Raw genomic sequence first — 24,308 nt, forward strand, 5'->3', positions numbered from 1 at the left:
GTTTTCCTTTGATCTCCATCCATTCATAGACAGAGCATCACCTTTTCAAGACCTGCTTGCTATCTTATATTTTGAACATTCTTCACTTCCTTTCCTAATAATTCTTCAATTCCAAATTATTGCTGACTTTGCTGCGCCATCTCTTTTGTTTTTTTTTTTTTTTACTCCTTTTAGTTTATCTGCTTGCTTTCAGTATCTTCATACTCCTCTGGGTCATTGATAAAACATTGCATACCACAAGGCTTGCAAGACCAGACTTTTCTAAGCCAATGCCCTATTCTAGTCAGTCAGCCTGTAAATTAATGTGTGCCATGTTCGTGTTGTACTGGTGTAGTTTGTTAATCAGAAAGTTTTTTGCTACTAATTCAAGCGCCCTGAAGAAGCCAATTATATTATATCAAAGCCATTATCTTTATCAACTAAACCTGTAATCTCATTAGGAGATGATAACAAGGAAGTTTCACGGGACCTTTTTCTATAAAACCAGGTTGATTGGCATTAATTATATCATCCACCTTTAATGATTTATTAATTGATTTCAGAGTTGGACATTATGTTTTTATTTATTTTTCCCCTAGAATCAGTGTCAAGTTGACAGGCCTGTAATTACCTGGGGCTTTTACTTTTATCTTTGTTTGAAATATTGGCACAATGTTAGCTTTCTTCAAGTACTCTGAGACATCGTGAGTGATCACAAACTTACTGAAAAGTCCACCTTGAGAGTCCATCTGTTTTCTGGACCAACTCAACCTTAGCACTTGCATGCAGTTTTATATACCGGTGATTTAAAGCTATGGAACTATTAATGGAAATAAGGAAGTATTAAGATTATTTTGTTCCTAAATACACTTAAAACAAATCTAACTTTTCTGCTTATAGATATCTTGTCTTTTGTTGTGTCATATACCATTTACACTTCGCAGCCACTGAAGCATTTCTGTGAACATTACCATCCTATCTTTTTCTTTCTTTTCTAAGATTTTAATATGGTGATGAGCTATTACAAATAGTATTATTATAATGTCTTTGCTTCACACTGATTATATTTTTGGTTTGTGTGTTTGTTTTTTCTTTAACAAGGGTAAACTTCCTTAAGCTATTGTCGTGCTTTTTCAGATTAAAAATCATTAATTTTAGCTAAATGTAGACTTTTAAAGGAGTGATAACTTCCATTTCAAACCTTTAGAATTCACATTTCCAAGCATTTGTCTGTGATTGCTAAACGTGGAAACCTACTTAGAAATTTTTTTAAAATCGAGGTGAGAATTTGATATATCACATGGCTATTTTAACTGACTTAACTAGAAAAAATAATAATGCTTTGTAACCAGGAGACAGACAGCAACACCAATAATGACACCAACAGTAATTCATGATGACATTTAATAATAACCCCCCACTTTAAGGGGACATCATCATCATTAGGAAATGGTAATTATGAATAACATTTTAAAATCAATATGAAGGTCTCCAAACATTTTTGCTGAGTCTTTCTTTGGTCTTCAGTGTAGCTAATAATTTTATCCCAGAGGGTAAAGGTTGAGGTTGACCTGAGGATTGGGAAAGGTATGCTCAGGCTGAGTATTTTAGATCACAACTTGCTGTGAGGGTGAAGCAGGAAAACAATCACTCCGCACACAAAAATAGACACAAATGTCTGCATAACTCTTCTGCTGCTCTAGGTGGATATTTTTTTAACCTAGTGTGTCAGTGGTGAAAGCACTTTTCACTAGTTTTGCTTTGTGAAGGTAGTATATAGTTACGACACAATCCCTGGTTTTCTTCTGTTCAAACCACACTTAACGTGAGTTTAAACAAGAAAGTCACAGATGGTTTGGATGGGCGATGGACACTGTAAGATTGAATTCCTTCCATGTCCCCAGAGAAGATATGAGCTTACTGGTGTGAGATATATTAGATGGGGAGCATGCAAGTCTTGTGCTGTTAGTCTTTTATCCATTTAAAAGCTGTACAGAGAATTCAAATATCCACAGATATCAGCCAGACACTGATGGGGAACAATGAATTTATTTATTGATTTCACTTAATTAAAAAATGCTCTTAAAGAGGAATGTTCTTTAGGACACAAAATCATCTCTCTTTTCCAAACTAGTAATTTTTAAATATTAAAAGAACATGACAGGCCAGCTAATTTTGTACAGATATGTATGTATTTTTTAGTTCTACATCTGCTGCAGTTTTCTGTTGCATAATTGATTTAATCTCTAATTTTAAAGGAACGCTGAACTCTTTTACTGGACTCCACATACATTTCTCCAGGGCAAAAACTGTCCTACTTTTCCCTCCTTAGTATCTGTCTAGTGCTAGGCCATTTTCTTCTGAAACTGTAAACTACCCTTGGTGAAATAAATGAAGTCAAAATTGGAATACAGTTTACTGTACAGATTTATCACCACAAGATAAGAGCACCATCATACACAGCAAAACTTCTTTGACATTTTCTTCCCCCCTGATCTTTTCCCTCAATCTTTCCATTGGTCTGAAAAACCATTTTGCCCATCCTGGCTGCACAACTCATGTCTGGGAACTGGTGAAATTGTAAAGGATCAGAAAGGCAAAAATGGGCTGAGGAGGGAAATGTTAGTTCAGCCATTTAGACCATTAAATTTGGATTCAGACACCCCGGTTCCCCCCCAGTTTCAACATTACAAAAGCTATTGATGCCTCTGTGGTGGGTTATTGCTGTTTTGTCTTTATTGCAGGTTCTTTTCAACATCCCCTAGAAAAGGATTTAAAGCTGTTGATCCTTCTTCGGGCATCTGAAGGGATTTACTGTGATCGTCTGGAGGAAATAAATGTCCACCCAGGGAATATTGGTATGTGCTCACCTTGTCGTAGCAAACCAATCTTAGGCAACTGCCAGATCTACTGCTGTGAGCCTAGGTCATACAGGAAAACATCTAACAAAGGTACACACATTTTTTTTAGCTAAATTTTTTAACTTTCACCAGCTCAATTCCTTTTTTTTTTTTTTGTGAAGATTTTGTTTAGGCCAAATTTGACAGAAGTGAGCAAGTAGGTGGCAATTCCTGAGGTTTCATATGAGAAACTAGAGAGGAGTTAAAAGGACTTGCACACACTTACAAGGGGTTTTCTTGGTTCTAGATTTGAGATTTGTAAAAGGTGGTTGTCAGAACTGAAGTTATTAAAAATAAGATAACCTTGCTGAGTAGAGTGAAATTAATATTGCCAGAGGCATTTGGTCTCAGTTATCTTTGGTCTCTCTTAGGATAAAACAAATGGTCCTCAAGTTTTGAGGCTAGTATTATGTTTAAACTCATATCATTATTTTTAAATGCCTCACTTAAGTAAGATTAATTAAATCCAAGAGCTACTGGATGGATTCAAATACACACATTTAAATATTTCCAAGCATTTGGACCCATACAAAGATTGACAAATGAAGGTTTCTATTAACTTTTACATGTTCTCACATAATTATGGTTAAAGAAATAAATTAACTTTTCTGTTTTCCATGCTTTAAAATATCTTTTAAAAAACACTTGAGTATTGCAAGACATTGTTCATTGCTGAACTTTTGTAAAGATAGTAGAAATTCAAACTGCTATCAAGACAAATTGCCTGGATCAAGATTTGTAGAATATTAAAGAAATTCAGGACAAAGGAAAAAAAAAACCCAACATAAATTAAGAAACAAAAACCCCCACATGATTTGTTTCTGATAGTGACATTGAGAAACTACTGCACACATTGATCAAGTGATTACAAACCTAGCAAGTAGCTATGTAGATTGTTTGGAAGGCAGGACGAGGAAATGGATTCTGAGGGGTATTTTAAGTCTACATTACTTAGGAGTTCAAATATAACAAGAGCTAGCAAATGGACTTCCTATGATTTTAGGCTGGAGGAGAAGATAGAGGCATTGCTGTCGTTTAGCACGCTGTCATGGATCAAATGAGACTTCATAACTGTTGATCCTATCCTCTTAAACCACAGCAAATGCAAGATCATAGAAGTTATATTGAATACCTGTCTTGGTGGGATAATCAGGGTTGCATTACCAGTGCTTGGTTTTCTTTTGGACGATAAGGACCATGTATCCTGGAAAAATTTGTTTGGGCAGGAGATTAGTCCAAGTGGTAACAGAGGTTCAAATACTTAAAACACAACTCCTCTAAAGCAACATGTCACTATTAGAGTTGCAGAAGAAATTTTGAACTGACTCATACTGAAAGGTTTTAGATCAGGTCAGCAAATGAAAGAAAACATTTCAGTGCAGGAAATCGTAATTTTTTTCATGTTTCAAACTTAATCTTCTTGGAAAATGACACCTATATGAAAAGTTCTATATTTTGGCTTTTTGCCCTTGCTTTGGATCCCCTTTCCAGAACAAAACAGTGAATTATTCAGACATCAGAAATACAAATAGAGGCTGAGTAATTTTTTGTATTTTTCATTCTTGGAGTTTTTACTTAATTTATTTGCTTAAGGTAGATTTTTTTTTTTAATTATTTTTTCTTTTTTTTTTAGGTAAATACCTTTGTCTGCAATTCTAGTTTGAGTTAATGAGACTTCTATGGTACAATACCCTTTCTTGGCTTTACACATGGTGGTCATTTTACTTTATTTCTAGTTCACTTTTTATTTCAAGTGGAGGCTATGTGCTGTTCTTACACTTTTCATAAAATATAAAACCATGCTTTAATAAATATAAATATTTCCATGTACTTAGTTGGTTCAGTTCTTCTCAAGTCTCCTTTCCCCTAACTTTTGAACTCCTGCTTTTGTTTTTTTCCAGGGGTTTATGGACACGTGCAAATTTATAGTGCTTATCCTAAGATGTCTTGGACACATCTGGAAACTAATGTTGCTCCTGGCAATGAAAGGTGGTATTTTGCCCAAATACACCTGCAAATATTAAGTTTTGGATCCTGCTCCTATGACTTGTATTAATGTTCCTATGAGTTGTACTGCTCTTTTCCTTTGTGATAGGCTCTGTTTAAACTATATCTAGGTAAAGAACAACTATGCTACACCTTGCAAGAAAATTATACTATTTTAAGATTAATTTTAATTCTAAGGAAGAACAAAGTTGAGATTTTCTTCTTTCCTTCTGTCCTTCCTTCTTTGCTTGCTTCTTCCCTTCTGTCCTCCTTCCTTCTTTCTTTTCCTTCCTCCATCTGTCCCTCTACTTTTTTCTTTGTAGAACGAAGAGATGTACTCAAAAGTGGCTAATATCTTAGTGATTAGGATGTTTGTTTTGTTTTAAGAGACCTACATTAAAATCTCATCTCTGAATTAAGCAAAATTGGGATATGAACCATGTTCTTCAACATCTTAGATCAGTCTTTCACCAGTTTTTGGAGTGAACTTATGAGTCTTAATTTCTCCTGTTAGAGTTAATATTTTTTGTATATGTAATTATTGTCAATTGTCTCAAAGAACATAAGGTTGCCTGTATAGCCTGATGAGCAAGTTTCTGTCTAGGATGTGAGTCTTCCAAGGTATAGACACGTTTTCACTTAACCTTGGCAAAAATAGCTTTGAAAAGCTACCTTCTCTTTCCCCTGGTGCTGCCATCCATAAGCTTTTACAGCCCCTGCAGCAGACTCATCTTCATCATCACTTACCCATGAATTCAGTCTGAAGGCTTAGTGAAAACCATCGCCTAAGGCAGGTTAAGTGGAGTTGCCACAGATGCTTGTTAAGTGAATAGGTGTCTATGGCCTGAAGTTCAAACCTTTCATCTGAACCAGAGAACATGTTTGCATAAGGATCTCCCTGTACGTGCACTGACCATTAGTTGGTGTGGGGTGGGCACCTCCTAAGCTGTCACTGGAGCTCTCATTCTTGATTTTGTGTTACAGAAACTTTTTATTGTCTTTTTGCTCTATTTCTTCCAAGTGCTTCATTTTAAACTGAAATATATGTATTCAAAGCAAAAAATTCTATCAGTCAGGCCTAAAAAAAATCTCATTGGAAGAGTTCCAGGCTGGGTAGAGGTGAAATATCAGCATTTAGGGAAGGAATTACTTGGAAACTCATTGTAAAGGTAGGCAATGGAAGCACAACAACCTCACAATTAGAATTTGTTTGTTGTTAGCCCTCACGCAGTTCAGTGTCTAGAGTAGATTAATTGTTTAGGCTTGCTGGATAGTCAGTGGACGAGACAGATACTTACAGATGCTGATTCAAATCATGTAACATTTCCCCTCTGGAAATCCTTCTCTTTCCCTGATTAGAACGGGAGTTCAGAGCAAGAAGATTCTCAACTGAAGCGTGCCAGTTAAATACTTGGATGAAATGGATCCAGGCTAGTATTGGTCTGCTGCCCAGATGTTTTATATGAAATATCATGAGGTGCTAAGATACAAGTATTTGGAGCTCATTCATTGACCTTGAATATGGCACAAAAAGTTGTTTCCATTATTAAGAAAAAGAAAGGGGGAAAAGCTACTTATCATGAAAAGTCTACTAATAGCCAGCTAAGAGTTAATGTGGTTAGACACAGGAAATAGTCAAGTCAGTGCTAGAGCATGAAAACTGAAGGAATTGGCTTTTTTATTGACTGAGAGAAGCTGCTGTATTTATTTTCCGGCACGAACATACACAAGAGTTAGGGAAGAACTTGTGTTGTCAAAGAGGAGGAAAAAAAAATAATAAAAAGGAAAGTATATATTTACTTGCAATGAAAATCTAAATGAGTATTTCAATAGATCAGTATCTTAGATGGTGTCTCTTAAAAGCCACATTTTCTTTTCCTTACTGATTCCTCTCATTAGAATTCTTTGAAATGCAAGAACCAAAAGAGTTATGTTTGGGTTCACAAGATGTAAATTGGAGTGTATGTCTGGGACTGGACTTAAGATTCAACTTCTAGTATGGGTTATATGTAAACTGACAAAAATCCCAAGCATATGCCACAGTAATTCCTACTCTGTGTAGTTTTGCTTCCTCTTTGCCAGTGCATTTATCCTTGAACAGTACACAGTTCTCAGTCACACTAGCACTTTCCTGCCATTTCAGAAGGTATCCAGTGCTTCCTCTAAGCAAAAAAAAAAATAAAAATAATAAAAAAAAAATATCAAAGTTTGATAGACTTCTCTATTGAATGTTCACAGGTGCTGTGAACTGGAAGTACTCATCTTAAGCCTGCTCATATTTGAAAAAAGGTGTGAGAAAAGACACTACAAAAACTTGTAAACATATATCTCCAGCTCTATCCCTTTAGGACTTTCCTTTCTCTCTACACTTCTGTCACTCCTGACTACATGATGAGGTGTTTTCTCAATTCATTCGGTGGTCTTTTTTCTCAACAATCACCTGAGCAGTATAGACCATCACCTGGCCAGCACCAATAACAGGACACCTGACCACCCCCTGTAATAGGAAAAGGTGTTTATCAAATATATATAAAAACTGATCATTGTCCATTTTGCTTCCATTAAATGCTTTTATTTTCTATATGTGAAGCTAAAACCCTGCTGACCTCCAGATAGAGCTTTGAATGCAAATGGAGATTTTTAGTTGAAAATTGAAAAAGATAAATGTAGGTGTCTGTGTAATGTTTAAGAAGGTAACTAAGCTCCTGGTAGAGTCAGCAGAGTTCTCGGTGCTGGAGCCTAGAGGACTTTGCCACTGCTAAGGGCAGGATTCAGGTACCTAAACATAGGTTTGGGGCTCATCTGAGGTGCCTTTAAGTCCCCTCCATGGCTTCCAGTGGTGTCTCCAGGAACACTCTCCATGAACAACTCCTATCATATCTACCAGCTGATGCCTTAAATATCCTGGAACCTGTCAGGTAACAAGAGGTGCTCTTCTTTAGGGAATCAAATTGTGCTCTGTGTGCCCAGTTCAGAGAGGGCCAAATTGCCTTCCACCCAATACTGTCTGTATCCATCAACTATAGCAGAAGCTTAATGCCAAGTGCACACACATACACAACCCTACACAACCTACATTTTGTTGTCTAAGTTCGAAGCTGACTTTCAGCTCTAGGATATTCCTGGCACCAAAAATAGCCTGACACATCTTTAGGAGGCAACGTAATTGAGTCCTGCAACTCCGTACTGGAACAGTATACCTTGTAAATCAGTGGTGTGAAATAGACGTTTCAGGATTAATTTCCTTCCACATATTTTAGACATCTGTTTTTGCAGAAAGCCCTAAAGGGGCTTTTCCTAAAGCATAGCCTGTGGATTCTTTCCGAGAGCTGCCTAGGCAAAACTGATGTTCATTTTTTAGGAAATCTGAGAGCATAACTTTCATAACTGTAATGACATTAACTTAATATCTTGCCATGACAGGATTTTTGTGGAGGACGAAGTAGACTGGAATTCTGGTGGAAATATTGTGATCAGCTCTTCCTCCTATGAAGCCCACCAAGCTGAAGTAGTTACACTTAAAGAAGTCAATGGTCATAGCATAAGAATTCATGAACGCCTTCTGCACAGGCACATTGGTAAGGAATCTGCCTTTCCATTTGAGAGTTTTCTTCTGAAGTATTGACTTTCCCTTTCATACCTCACCAAGATCAATTTTACTTTATTGAGGTATTTTCATGTCTTCCTCCATTTGCTTTTTCTTTCTGTTTTGATCTGCTAAAAACATGATCCTCAATATTGCGCAGAATGGCTGATTCTAACATAAATTTCTGGGAATAAAATTAATGCTGAATTCAGTGCTGAATAATTTCAGAAAACTTTGTGGTGTTTCGTGTTTTAAGTAGAACTGGTTAACAAAGAAAGAAAGTAACTGAAAGTAAAGGGAAAAAATACAGGTTTTTTGAAGACCATTTGCACAATTTTTGTCATTTTTCAAAACCTGAAAAATTAAAAAAAATCCTTTTTTTCAAATTTCAAAATAGTTAGATCCATGGAGTTTTAAGTGCAAAATTTTACCAATTTCATGGCATGAAATTAATATATTTGTAATCCAATATGTAAATAAACATAAAATATGTATGTAACTCTATTTCCTGTGTAGATTATATGGGATCTGTATTTAGGTGGAAAAATAGATTATTTAATTTTATTTCAACCTATAAAGTAAATCTATCACCATCTATTTAACAAAATAAAAAAACTTCTATTAACAGATCAAATTGTGAAGTTCCAAACCCAGGATTTTTCCTGTGTATAGCAATGTATTTTTTAATTCAGTCTTTAGTCAAGTTAATTGGCATGGAAGTTAGTAGGATGGATAAAAAGGTTCAGAAACAACGTGTGGTTTAATTGGCTGTACCTGTGCTAACACTTGGAACTGGGCCCTATTCTACAATTGTCCTCAGTGGCCTCCATGGCACATTTTGTGTGACAGTTGCATTTGAAAATAATAATAATAAAAAAAGTAGTTCAAAAGATAACACATCTAGACTCCATTTCCAGTAGTTTGTACATTGCCTTTCTTTTTTTGTGAGGGAAGGAAGAACCCTGCCAGTCAGTCTTGGGGCCAGAGAATGGTTCTTAACCTATTTTCTCAGCTAATGTAGATATAATAAGAGTATCCTGAGATGAAATGATTGCATACACATTGAGTACTGCAGCAGTTGTTAGATATAGCTGAAAAAAAAAAAAAAAAAGAAAAAAAGGACTCACGGGAGAACTGAGCTACATAAATACTGGGATTCACCTGGGCAAATGTAGATATCTACAGTAAATGTTCACACATGAGCTAGTCAATCTCAGCTCCCTTGATAATCAAAGCAAAAAACCACATACTTCTTGTTTCTATTTAATCTCCCCCTAAAGCAGATGTGTAAAATAGATAACAAATCACACTTGAGAATTGCCTATTGCTCTCCATTGTGCATAAAACCAGTTTGGATAAGTAAATCATATCTGTAGGTATCTGAAGTCACCTGAGTCTAATTCCAAGCTAGACATCTGCATAAACTCTCTCAAAAGTCTCGTTTAGGAAGGCTTTGTTTAGAAAATGCACACAACCACAACAAGACTCCGTGCAAGTTGTTTTTAGCATTGTCATTGGTCTGATCCTAATGAGAATTCATGGAGATCAGCTCTGCAGCATACTGAAGAATAACTCCAGCACATATAGCTTAGAAAAGATGAAGTGTGAATCTGTTCATTGATTTGGCGTCTGCACACCGCAGGGAAAAGGTTTAGCACATTCTTTTTCTAAAAATGAAAAATGTTGGTAAAATATAAGTGCGTGGTGAATATTTGATGGGCAGGTGGCCTTTCTGTTTTTGTGTTGATGCATGTAGGTTGTGCTGGAGGAAAAACACACCTGAATGTCAGCGCATATTCTGAAGAGAGGCTGAGCATAAGCTGTCAGGCTTTATGTCCCTCAAAGCAATGGTTTATAGGTATGATAGACACTTATCACATTTTCTTTCTTGAAACTCTCCAGGGCATTCCCATGACACAGAAGACGGTAGACGCATCCCTTTGGCTGCGGAGGTTGGACTCTTAACACGGAACATACAGATAAAATCTGATGTGGTTTGCACTGGGAGGATGCTGGTGGGACGTTTTACAGACTCTGGTGGAAGAGAGTTTGAAGGTACTTGAGATTCACCTGTCCTCCTTGACCAGACCAGTTCTGCCTGAGAAAGTACAGTCTAAGAACGGATGTATCCGTTCACATGTGCTGTGCAACTCTAAGTGAACTATGACTCTGCAACATGTATGAAACTTGAGTGCTAATAATATTTCATACATAATGGGATATATTTTAGGAGGGTCTGTTCTGTGGTTAGATGTTTTCTGCTGTAACTTTATATATATTTATTATCAAATATCCATTGCTGGCAATACGCTGGCAAAGACTGCCTGCTATTATATGCCTGAGTACTGTTTAGATGGCTGTCACCCTTACCAGTTCTGAAGTAATTTTGTAAGCTTCTGTTTCACTATAGTTATCTCATTGCAGGTGTCCTTCAAATCTTAAATACAGAATTTTTGAACTTTGGGCCTCCTCAGCTTTCTGCCGTCGAATTCAGGAACATATCTCAAAAGTCCTCAGTGGTGTCATCCAGCATCAGTAGTAGCTGCGGAGCTGGCATTAAAGCGGTCATGAGCAGCTGGATCTTGTTGCATGATAACATGGTGTTCAATACAGTTGGACCTGGCATTGATTTGGAAGGGCAAAATCATTCTCTCATCAGGAACCTTGTTATTCTGAGCAGGCAGCCAGAAGGCTCACTAAACTGGGTTGCTGCCATCAAGGTGAACCTTGTAATTGGTGTCTCGCTCTGTGGCAATGCTGTGGCAGGATCTGAGCGAATTGGCTTCCATGTCAGGGGCCAAGATTGTTTGTTAGATAGAGAGTACTGCAGTGAAAATGTGGCTCATTCATGTCTCCATGGTATTCATCTCTATCAGGAAGATGGATTTCAGACCTGCACGAGAATCACAGGCTTTCTATCCTATAAGAATTATGACTATGGTGTCATGTTCCATCTTGGAAGCAGCGTCGTCATGGACAATGTGGTGCTGGTGGACAACACCGTGGGTCTCATGCCAGTAGTGTACTGTCTCTACGCCATGCAATGCCACACAGGGAAAAGATTCATAGAGCTTAGAAACTCCATCATTGTGGCAACAAGCTCAGCTTTTGACTGTATCACAGACAGGATCAAGCCTCACTCAGCTGATCTAACAGCCAAGGATCGACCACCATCCTACCCTCTAAGAGGCCGTGTTGGGATTTTATGGCCTACATTTACCACTGTTCTCAGCCAAAGGCCAGAAAACCCATGGCACAAGACTGGGCATTGTCCAAAAGTCCTGGGGCTCATGAAGCTGAAAGGTTGGTCTTCCATGTCCACTAGGCAGACTATTCTGTCACTGCTTTTCTTGACTAATTTAATTTTTCCAATTGAAGTTACAGCTTTCCACACCACAAGTGGTCATGGTGGAGAAATCCAAGCCTCAGTGGAATTAGTAACAGAATTGCTCACCAGTTTGATACGTTCATTAAAAAGAAATTAATTATTTGGTATTTTTCATTTACTGCATTTACTGCAGGATAATTATGTCATGTGCTAATGTATATATTTTATCTCAAACATGCCTGCCTTTTGTACTATCTATTTTTCCACCTGATTCATCTCTCTGATCTACAGTTACCTCTAGCTAAATAAAGATAACAAGTTTGAGAAGTGAATAGCACACTTTGTATAGAATTTGCGTAGAACATAATGACTACAGCTGCACAGAAACAGTTATGGCTTTTATTGTTAGAAGGGATTGCACAAGAGGAATAAAAGTCAGTTATGTATCCCTCGTCTTTGGTTCAAATGAATTTTACAGTCCCCAGAGTAGTATTTGCATTTAGCAGAACCTAAATAGCTGCTTGCCATGGTGGGATCTAAATACCTCAGTTTTTCATGCCTTTATCCCTCATTGCTACCTACTTCTGTAAGAAAATACATTATCCTCTTTTTACTGAAGAATAAGAGAATCAGAGAAAGACAAACAGAATTGCCTAGGGTATTGCAGAAAACTTGCGGCAAAACCATGGATTTTGTAGCTGCGTAACAGTTCAGTGCCAGAGCCAAGCCTGTGTTACCAGACCCAGCTCATTTTCTGTTCTTATCTGGCAAGTGGATAAACTGTCCAAGGCATGTTGTCATTAGACTGGTTCTTACTCATTCAGATGAAAATTTCTTAATCATTCTTACTTTTGTTTCTTTCTCAGTTACCATTTTGTTTGACTTCATTTCATATGGGTATGACTTGGCTTGTGTCAACTTAGGACGTAACTTGGCTACAAAATATTCTAAAGCCAACTGAGGATCTATGATCAAGCAATTATTCTGATACAAAAATTATTTGTACATATATATATGTATACACACACACACACACATATGGGAGCAATTTAACATGGAAAATGTCATAGAGCCTTTCTTTCTCTACTTCTGGCACTTCCCCAACCACTTTTCCTCACTTGATCTCCTCTTAATCCCTGGCAGAAGTCACCTTTACTGGTTTTACAAAAAGCTGCTACAGTGAAGACAGGGATGTCTGCATCATGTCAAATGCTGACCATTTAGGCATCATGCCTCTTATCACAGCAGAGTCATCAAGGATGTTACATGTCAATGAGAGGGACAAGTTCTACTTTCACCCAACAAGGTAATATGTTTCATTTTGAACTATATTTTTCAATGGCTTGTGGGGGAAAAAAAAAAAGAAAAAGAAAAAAAAAAGAGCACCCTCAGTTTTGGGCCCATCTTCACCTCTGTATCAGCTGTTTTTTTTTATTGTCTTACAATGATTTTAAGCAATTAGCTTAGACTGGATGTCTAGCTGCAGAGCAGTCCCATTCTTTGTCTCTGTCTCTGCTTTTGTACTGCTCCTGTCTGTCAAAAGTCAGGCTCAGCCATCAAACAAACATGCACAGAAAAACTGAAATCCAGGGGGGAAAAAAAAAAAAAGCAAAGAAAAAAAGAAAAAAAAGAGAAGAAAAACCTTAGCAAACTTAGTCTAGGGCAATTTTTGAAAATTTAAGGTTCAGATTCCATCAAGGTGCTTCTCCAGAATAATCCTCTCGGATTTCCCTTTTTACTGACATTTGTATAGCAGAACAAGCCCCACATATCCCATTTCTTAAAACTCCATCCTGAGCACCTCTGAATTCTCAACCGCAAGCTTCAGAAAATGTCAGGACCTCCAGCAAAAAACCCTGAGATACGGAATGTCCTTTTGATTGGGGAAGCGGAGCTTGATTTTTGCCTGCGAGATCACATTGGAAATGTTGGTCAGTACCAGGCAGGCTGTGAGATGTCAAATGATTGCCAGAACTGCTCCTGCCCAGGGAGAATATCGTCTGTGCATGTAGAAACATGGAAGAGGGAGGGAAAAGCTTCATCTATAACCTTAAAACACTGCTGGTTGCAGCAGTTTAAACATACCACGTCCAATGGAAACCACATGCCTATTTATTTATTACAACCAGAGAACACAGCACAGAGGCTATGTCAGGAAAGCCTTGAAGTAGCAAAAAAATCCAGCATGGACTCCACTTGCCAGTCAAAAATAATTGGAGGTGTCCCACACTGCTATGTTTAGAGCCCCTCCAGCCTTCTGCCAGAATTTTTGCTTTTTGCTCTGGGCATTAGTTTGAGTGTAGATTTCTGAGACCTGTCCAGCTTGTCAGCTCCCATTATGTTTCACTTTTGTGTCCATCCCACAATATTATGCTATTAGTGAGCTGCTGAATACAGAGTCCACTGCAAGGGCTGGTGATTTTCAAACATGATGAATGCATATGGATAACTGAATGCTTTCCTAGTAGTCTGGCAAACCTCTGCGGTGATTACATCCCTCAGTACTCCTTGTGCATTATCTGCGTGCATTTATTTAATCCACCTCTGCAGCTGCTGAGCTTGACCTGGGCTGTGGCTGCATAACAATGCTTCAGCATCCTGGAGGGATGTCTTGGTGGATATGTCCTGTCAAAGAGAAGGTGAGAATTGCCTTAGAGCAAGAGAGGAAATGGAAACATCAGACAATACAGCAACACCATGAGATACTTTGCTTGTCCTACTAGTAGACCTAACCAGCTGAAACGCTGGATCTTCTGAGAAATGTCCAGGAATTGAACTAGCTGTCAGGATCAGAGGAACTATCTTTGTTCTCCATCTATTTTGAGCTGTGTTTGCTGGGGGCATTGTCCCATTTGTTTCTCTGCCATTCCTGTAAACCTCTACATTCAAAATACCAATAATTGAGTTGTTCCAATCTGAGCACAAGAAATTCTAATTTTTCTTCAAGACCATGTAGTAATCTGAAGATGTTTTCCTGGACTTCTCTGGATTACAAGTCATCGTCTTTCATTGTATTTTGTAATAGGAATGATATGGCCACTTGGCTAGTTCCTTTAAGCTGTGTTAAACCTTTAGTCAAAATGCAGTTAAAAGCACTTAAAATTCTCAAAATGTGATTTAGCTCACTGCACTTCAGTGATCAAAAAATTAAGTGTATAATCTAAAGAAAACACTAAATTCTTTCTGTAGTCAATAGAGACCCTTGTCTAGGAAATGATTAATCTCAACTGTCACATATATGTCTCAGGTGAGGTGAGCTCTCCTCCAACAAACATGTCCTGTTGCAGATACCTCCCTCCATGGATGCCAGTTTTTAATGATTTACATAGACATTTATAGCCTTTTTTGTCTGCTTCAAGCCACTAAAGTTACAAATCCCTCCTGAGAGTATACTGATGATAAAATTAGATAAACTTTTTTTGAAATTAGATGTAACTTGATGAAATACAATATCATGGCATCCAAAAAGAGCTTTGTCCTTGTTTGGACTAATGCTCTGAACGCTAACCTGATTAGTCTTATTTTCAAAGTATGGTTTAGTTCTATTCTTAGGACCTGAATCTGTCATTAGAAAGAGAGAAGTAGCTATTTGTTGTCTGGGAGACAGTACTGGTTGAGTAATCAGTTACTACTAGATATGTGTGATTAGGTGATGAAACCCTGGCTCAGGTGTACCTTTGGGGTGAAATCCATGTGCAATTCACTTTAAGACCATCAAAACCACGAAAGTTACATTGAATCTCCAAACCCATCTTTGTATTAAAACATAAATTAGGACAATAATCCTTTCAGACACAGTCCCAAACACCTGATTATGAAAGAACAGCAACAACAAACAAAACAGGGTTATAAACATAGCAATCCTTATGCACTGTGTCCTATTAGAAAGTTATTTCTCTTTCAAGTTTGCTTCTGCTTTAGAAATGTTAAGTGGCTCCTTCACCTGCATCAAGCTTCTCTGAATCCTTAGCAGAAGTCTCTTTAATTTGTTTCTTATGGTTATGTTAATACTAGCAAATTAAGTAGAGCCAAGGAACTGGCCATCAGAACTTGAGTTTTAGCACTGTTCAACTCTTAGCATGGTCACTGGCTTGTTTTTGACATGAGCCAGCTAGCGTTGACCCAACTAGTGTCATAGCTCAGGAACTGCTCAAGGACTTTTCTAAACTGATAGTTTGAATGTGACCATCCTGTTTTGAATGCTAAAGGAATTTAACTCTACAAACATGGACAGACTGTACCAGCTGATCTAGGAAAAGCATGGGTTCTGAAACTGGCTAACTTGGATAGATGGACCCTCTGTGGCCTGACTGTAAATCTTCCTCCTGCTTGTTCCAGGAGTCTCCAAGCTTTTGTTTAAGATGTGTGTGCCCTTCTGGCTCCCTTTCTCATATATTCTGCCATTTAACCTTGCTTCATGCTTTCATCTGCATAAATATAGTTGTTTATGGGAAGGTGCAATTTTCTGACCCTTCAGAGGGCTTTCCCATTCCAAAGTGCAGAGGTAAGAGCAAGGCAAACAGGTACTACTGGGCAGCCAGCGCTTTTTAACAAAATACTACGTACAACACACACCAATCTTTAAGCAATAACTAAACAATCCATCATCTGGTGGATGTGAAAGAGCAATGCCTGTTCTGTGTCAGCACTGTACACTGCAGCACAGATATTCCTCGTCGCTTCATGCCATAACAGCCAATACATGTTTCTCTTCACTCAGCAACTACAGGTTTCATCTGCCTGGTTATATTGATGGTTGCATCATTGCAGTTCCTCAAATCAGAAAAGCCAAAAAGGATCCAGAGTTACTCAAACTGCAACTGTATAGCTGGTTTTAAGGACAGTGATGGTCCACACTGGCCAAAACCAGCCCCAAGGAGGAAGACATATGGAAATAGAAGTTATGTTGGAAAGAAGATGACTTTCTCTGTCCAAACCCAGCCAACATTTGGAAAGAGAGGATGTTGAGTTGTTTTTTTTTTTTTGTCAGTTTGGATACAAACAGGCCAAAATATCAATATTGCTGCAGAATTTCTTTGCAGAGTATGCCAAAGTATGCTTAGGTTTCTTTCATTTTCACTAATTTTCCATTTTTTACTTTTCTCGGGCATGTGAGTTCATCTGGTAAATATTAAGACATTGCATGTATGTGCAGGAGTGTTTGTTTCCAGTGTAAATAAATTACAAACAAGAGCACAAAATGTTTCCTTTGTTCTCTTCTCCATAATAACATTACCTCTCCTACCTGTCAGTGTACAGACTTCTGAAGACACCATGTTCCCTGAAAAGAGATGCAAAGGCTCGAGGAAGGCGCTTTTCAAGGATTTGGATGGAGGTGTCTTGGACCTAGATCCACCTGTTTCTGTTTTCCCAAAGTCAGAATTTGAATGGATACAGTTCTACTTGCAAGCTGGTAAGTACCTGTGCTGTCAGCAGTGCTTGCAAAGTCATGCATACATTTGACCCATGGGATACAATTTCACCCCAGGCTTTCACTGAGACCTACAGCTGAGGACGAGATGGTGGTGGTCCCAGATTGTGTGATGCCTTTCCAGGATGGATGTAGTGAATTATAGTGTAGAAGTCTGGCAGGCCTCATTGCACAGCTCCGTGTCCACCAGTGCCTCTCTGCCTTCTTGCAGAATCATGTCACCTGGCATCCTTAAGCCCCTTTGGGGTTTAATTAATTCACTTTAAGACCAGAACAGAACTTATGTGCCCTTTGCAAAACCCTCTGGGACCACTGACACATGCCGTGTGAATGCTATGTAAGTGCAAAACAATAACAATAATTGGCCCAGCAAGGATTTTCATCCATATCCCACTGAGGAGACAATCAAGCTCAAAACCCACTCCAGAAGTTTAAAGAACGCTCCCTCTGGTTTAAAAAGGCCCATTCTGCTCAGTAACCACTTTCTGAAGGTTCACACAGCAAGGCTCCATTCTCATCCTGATTAAAACTCTGCTCTCTGATTCCAAATAAACTCTTTAATTAGAATTAGCGTTTCCTGTGCCTGCTGCTGAAGGCGGACATTTTGCTGAAAAGGCGCATCATGTGTGACTTCAGCGGTATGGGAGACTGATGGAAGGGACTGTAATTAATCCTGTTTTCCATCCCACTCTAATACTGATTAAACACCAGAACTTTAATCTTTAAACAAAATGCCTAATGTGTACCCAGTAAAGGCTTTTCCTCTAAGGATCCCACTCGAACTGGCTGCTTACAGGGCTGATTAATGTGTTCTTTAGTTGTAAACACACTGGTTTTTACTCCACCTTTTCTGTCCTGACTATGAATTGCATGCAAGTGCGATACCCTAGCGGTATTACCACTTAACACCTGCATATTAATGCATACATCTTTTTGCATACAGAACATGGATTTTATTTACATTCATACCATTTTTAACACACCCTGGTACACAGTCACAGGCGTGCCAGGAATCTGCACCATCTAAAGTGCACTGACAGTGCAACCTGCACTCCACAGGGTTTATCTTCTTGTGGAATGGAGGTGACAGCATATGGTAAACGCTGCCTGCTTCTGAGGCTGTAACAAAATTGCTGTTTTCTTCTTGCTGCCCAAATATGAATGAAGATCTTTTTTCCCCCTGCCTTCACAACTGTGTGTTAAATTCCTCTGTATTTCCCATTCTGACCTGCAGTTCCTTTCCTCTCGATGTTGACATTTGGAAAGGCACAGCCTGATGTGCAGGTGAATTCATAGTCACCTTCTTCCCTTCTCTACCCCCTCCTCCTCCTTCTTGAAAGTTGCAGTATGGAGTATTTTGCACATTGCAACACAGGCTCTCGTGCTAGACAAGCAGGAGAAAACGCTCACCTTTCCTGCCCCCACAGGCCTTCCATGGGGCCAGATTCACCCTTGGCATGACAGTGCTTCAAGGCCAGTGGAGATGGTGGTGTTATGATGTTGTTGAGCAGCTTTTGGCTTTAATATCTGCCTTTCTGAAGTACTGCCTTTCCTGAATCCAGATGACCATTTGGTACTTACGTTATCTGAGTGGTCAAGACCCACCTGCTGAGTCTCTCATCCATGTGTCCACCTGGTACCTTTTGTCCCTGAGTTACCACTCAGGTTACCAGTGGCAAACCTAAGTAATTCTGACCACTTCCAGCAGCTTCATCAGAGCACTGCAATGCAGTGGCTAGTTCTCTGCTAGCCTGACTAACCACAGAAACAAGAGATAGACTTTTCAGGTAGCTACACAACATCCTTGCCATTCCCTTGTGAGGGACACAAGTTTCTTTGAGACTTAAGAGCTCTGGCTTTCCACATCCTCTTAAGTACACCTTTATCCAGGTGCATATATATATACATTCCCTTTAAGCTTCCAGTTTGGACAATCAGCTTAGAAATTATTTGCCCTCAGCCATTCCTAGATATTTTGATTACTCCAGGGGGAGCAAACCAAAACATGCGTTATACTTGAGGGATGCAAAAGCCAGGAAGATGCTTTCTCAGAAGAATACATAGGGAAGAAGCTGTGAGAGCCATAACTGAGGCACAGGGGATCATTCAGTTTGATATCAATGCCTCTGAATTTGCATGACATCTTTTATTGAAAATGCAATCAATATAGAATATGTGTTATATATTATTTATATATGTGTGTGTGTGTATGCAACAGGCAAGGAAGGGCCGCTTTGCTTCTTGAAATCTGCCCACTGCAGGTGGGCAGTAGCAAGCCATGCAATGTATAATTAATTATGTACCCACTTTTTTTTTTTCTTTTGTCTTCCTGTGTGCTTGGTCTTTTGTCTTTCTGGGTTCCTCCTGTGTGCTTGATCTTTTATGTGCTGTCTTAGTTCTTTGGGTAAGGGACCAGGTCTTCTTATTTTGGCTTTCTGTAGAAGCAGAGTTGTTCACGTGAAACTGAAGGTTTAGTTTTCTGGATAAACAGAGAATTCAGAAAAAAACCCCAACAAACCAGGAGGGAACAGATAAAAGATTTTTGTTATTATTATTTCTACTAAAAGAAAAATGAGCAACAACAAAACTGGTTTTGAGTTAAACAAAGCATAATTATTTTTCAATCTAAAGGTACTTTTTGCTTTTTTCTTTTAAATATAATGCTGCGAAAGTTTAGAATGAAATGTTTTCCAGCACGCACACCCCTGAATCATTTATGAGGAACTTTCACAGTATCATTTTTCAAATTATCCAAAACAATTTAATGAGTTTAACATGAATTTGTAACTATTTTAATCTCTTTGAGCTGCCATTTTTGGATGACAAAATGTTTTTCTCTCAAAACTCATCTCTATACCAAACCTCTTACAAAAGAGCTTGGGGCCAGGCCTGGAGCAGCAAATGGTACCACAATACAGGAAATACCAGAATCACAACCTGTACAGCAGAACTAGCTATAAACATGCGTGTGTCTAGCTGAGGAATGAAGGGTAAATGAACAGTTTGTGTACTCAGTTGAGTTCTGTGTCCACATTAAAAGCCCTACTCCACGAAGGAGACCTGATACAACCATCACTTCTACAGTTAGTTTCGACCATTTGCTGGCTACCCGCAATATTTATAGGGCTCTGTTTATTGTACTGCCTCATGCCTGTAATCTGACAACACACAACTCCCAGAGACATTGAAGTTTGTTGCCTTCCCTTGGTGGAACTGTAGCTGAAGGCCAGAGGCTGGTAGAAGATTCAGCTGACCCCACTTCCATTGTCTTCAGTGTCCTTTCTAGTGAACAAAGCGAGATGGACACCTTAAGGGCACAACTGAAGTGGGCTGATACATGTATGTCTGAGAGATTAAACCAATTTTTTCAGGTTTTAGTCTAGAGCCTGCAGACACACATTTTCTTCCTGCTGGCAGATATGTTCTAGGCATTTTTGGAAGTAATTTGGGCTGAATAATCATAGAAACATAAAACAGCCCAGGCAGGAAGGGACCTCAAAAGATCATCTGGTCCAGCATCTTGTGGAAAAGGGACCCTAGAAGAGATTATCTAGCATCTTGTCCAATCACATCTAGAAAACCTCCAGTGATGGAAGCTCTACCATGTCCCTAGGGAGGTTGTTCCACTGAATGATTGTTCTCACTGTAAAAGATTTATTTCTTATATTGAGATGAGACCTTTTCTGGTGCAAATAGTGCCTGTTGCCCCTTGTCTTCTCCATGTGGCTTCTTGTGAAGAGAGAGCCTTCATGGCTTCTGTTTGAGTACTGGAATACTGTGATGGGGTCCTCCCTGAGCCTTGTCTTCTCCAAGGAGAAAAGACCTAACTCAGGTGTTGAGAACAGGAAGTTCCAACTGAATATGAGGAAATACCTCTTTACTTTGAGGGTGACAGAGCACTGGAACAGGCTGCCCAGAGAAGCTGTGCAGTCTCCTTCTCTGGAGGCACACAAAACCCAACTGGATATGACTCTGTGCAACCTGCTCTAGGAGAACCTACTTTAGCAGGGGGTTGGACTAGATGATCTGAGGTTCCTTCCAGCCCTGACTATTCTGTGGTTCTGTAACTCAGTCTTTCCTCATAGGACAGGTTCTCCAGCCCTTTGATCATCTTTGTGGCCTGCCTTTGGATCCTTTCCAGTCTGTCTGCATCTTTCTTGAATTGTAGGGACCAAAAGTGAACACAGGTGTGGCCTGATAAGCACTGAGTAGAGTGAGATGGTCATATCTCCATGTCTGCTAGCAATGCCTCTGTGGATGCAGCCCAGGATCTGATTTTGCCTTTGTTGCTTCATCAGTGCACTGCTAAATTATGTTCATCTTGCTGTCCACCAGGACCCCCAGGTCTTTTTCAACAAGGCTGCTCTCCAGCCACACAGATCCTAGCCTGTACTGGGCTGTTTGGTTAGAGGTGCAGGTCTTGGCACTTGTCTTTGTTAAACTTCATATAGTTCTTGCTAGTCCACTCTTCCAGCTTGTCCAGGTCTCTCTGTAAGATGGTTTTCCTTTCTGATGTGTACACCTCATCATCCAGTTTAGTGTCATCAGCAAGTTTGGCGAGGGTGCTTTCAATCCTATCATCCAGATCATTTATAAAGATGGTGAACAGCATGGGGCCCAGGATCGAGCCTTGGGGAACAAATGAGCTAACATGAATATTAAATTATTGCCAGTGTCAGTCATCCAATTTAGTGATAAAGTGACTAAGAAAAGCAGAAATGAGCAAATATCAGTGATTTAACAACTTCTTTGACTTCTTTTATCCTGCCTTGTAGGAGAGATATTATGATGGGGTTATAGCTGGAGAAATGAGAATGTGGCAAGGGAAGCAAAGAAAGGAAATGGTCATCAGAAAAACTGTCTGCCAGTATCTCACTTGCAGACTGACTTTCCAAGCAAAGCTGAAAGATTGCAGCTTGCTGTACAGTTCTTTAATCTCAGCTTATATTTGTAATTAAACATTAGACTATGAGGATTCCAGATGTTAGGACAGGTGCCTTTGAATGTTCATATTCATGCAGGCAGATGCCCAGTGGTATTGGGTCTGGCCGAGCCCCATAGCAGCCCTCACAGTGCTGTGCTTGTACTGGGGGCTAGAAAGGTGGGGATATCACACCAGTGGTTTGACTGCTGCTGTGCAGTGCTCCCACAGCACCAAGGCTGTCTCACCAACCTTCCCCCCACAGCCCCCCCTGCTTCCCTCAGTAGGCGGGGGGTGGGCAAGATTTTGGGAAGGGACATAACCAGGACAGCTGACCCAAAGCGACCAACGGCATATTCCATACCATATGATGGCTGCTCAAATATCAAAGCTTAGAGAAAGGAGGAAATATGTGGGTGGCATTCGATATTTGCTACATTTGTCTTCTGGAACAACTTCTACATGTACTGCAGCCCTGCTTCTCAGGAAGGGGCCAAACATCACCTGCTGATGGGAAGTAGAGAATAACATCTTTTGTTTTCCTTCACTTTAACATGTGCAACTTTTGCTGTTGCTTCAATAAACTGCTTTTATGTTTACCCACAAGTTGTGGGGTTTTTTTCCATCTTATTTTCTCCCCCTCTGTTCTGCTGAGGTGGGGTGTGATAGAACAGCTGGGTGGGCCCCTGGCATCCAGCCAAGGTCAACCCACTACACCAGCCCTCAGTGATCTTGTGCAAATCCAAAAGTAAGTCCATCCCAATCTTATTCTTACCCTTTAGCATGGCTTCAAATTTGGCCAGAAGAATAATCTTCCCGTGTCTCATGGAATTGTTAATTATAATGCAGAGTTCCCAATATGACTTCCACGCTGGTTTCTAAAGAGATGCAGAAAGATCTTTAGGTTTGCATTCAAGCAATTTGATAGGGTAACTGATGTAGTCTGTCTTCTACTTTCACTTACTGGAGTAATTCTGGTGTACTGAAGGATTATGAAGTTCTGGGCTATAGGATTTAGCTATCATGCAACTTTTTCTTCCTGTTGTTAATATGTGCTCCTTGCTTTTCCTGTGAATAATTGCATTTATTTTCTACCTTACACTAGTAAAATCTGGCACCTCCTTGTAAGTTCTTTGACTACAGTAGAAGTATCAGTGAAATTTAAGTCTGTAATACCCCTGTGGGATTGGCATATATTTTCACACTAGTTTCCTAGGCAGAGTACAGAATTTGTGACTCACCCAAGGTCAGTCACTGCATTAACGCATTCCCTTCCAAAACCATGACAGCCAGACTCTTAATTTAAAAGCACCCCACCCTGCTTAGACAGGTTGAACAGTATGGTTGCATTAACTAGAATCAGCCGAGTGTATTTTACATACTACTTTTTTATTAAAAAACACGCCTGGAGCATTTTTTGGAACTTTACTGAACATTTAAATTATGTTTGTGGTTTTAAACAACGAACTTACAAAACATTATTATTATCATTATCATTATCATTATCATTATTGTTATTAATATTGTTGTTATTATTACTATTATTATTATTAAGGCTAAAGAAATATTTTATTAAAAAAAAAAAGAGTCAGCTCTAGTGGGAATCTATTGGTGAGAGGATTGTGTTGTGGACAACTGATCTGACCAACAGATAACTGAGACTATGTTTTCCTATGTTCTTTTCAATCTAGACAAATCTAAAACTGTGAAATTCCTACAGTAGTCTTGTTTTCTCTCTAGAGGTAATTGGTACATTTTCAGATGATAAAAGTGTAGGTATTTCATACGTAAATGTTTGTCTGAAGCAACTTGCACAGATATTTAAATACTCAATTTTGCCAACAGGTAATGTAAAAAACTCTGAAAGATCATGTAGCATTGAAGTCAAATGTCATAAACGAATATGGAGAAGTTTGCTGGGTTCATCAGAAAAAAGATAAAATGTCAGATCTAGGTGTAAACAGTCTAAAATTCCCAGGGATGTGGATGAAGGATTTTTGTACAATCATCTTTCTTCTGGTAATTTTTATTCTTAAAATTCTCAAGTAATAGTTGAGGAAGTGTATAGTTTTGACACATAGGCTGCCAGTATAACTTAGGGCTAAAGCTGGGTGAAAATATTGCACCATATTTATTTAATATTCCAAGGACTATGATTAGCCACACCTGCTATGCAC

At 39.0% G+C, this 24,308-nt stretch overlaps 1 protein-coding gene across 4 annotated transcripts in view; it reads left to right on the forward strand.

The window, feature by feature from the left end:
• PKHD1 (PKHD1 ciliary IPT domain containing fibrocystin/polyductin) overlaps positions 1-24,308 on the forward strand; it is a 280,766-nt gene that overhangs the window by 187,204 nt on the left and 69,254 nt on the right. For all 4 annotated transcript variants that reach the window (XM_056343184.1, XM_056343183.1, XM_056343185.1 and 1 more), the window contains 7 exons: positions 2,724-2,837; positions 4,781-4,868; positions 8,289-8,443; positions 10,354-10,506; positions 10,876-11,754; positions 12,923-13,085; positions 17,032-17,192. In XM_056343184.1, the coding sequence (XP_056199159.1) occupies positions 2,724-2,837; positions 4,781-4,868; positions 8,289-8,443; positions 10,354-10,506; positions 10,876-11,754; positions 12,923-13,085; positions 17,032-17,192 (1,713 nt within the window). The remainder of the gene's footprint in view (positions 1-2,723; positions 2,838-4,780; positions 4,869-8,288; positions 8,444-10,353; positions 10,507-10,875; positions 11,755-12,922; positions 13,086-17,031; positions 17,193-24,308) is intronic.

This window comes from Falco biarmicus, chromosome 6 (assembly GCF_023638135.1).
Source record: "Falco biarmicus isolate bFalBia1 chromosome 6, bFalBia1.pri, whole genome shotgun sequence".
Classification (NCBI taxonomy): Eukaryota; Metazoa; Chordata; class Aves; order Falconiformes; family Falconidae; genus Falco; species Falco biarmicus.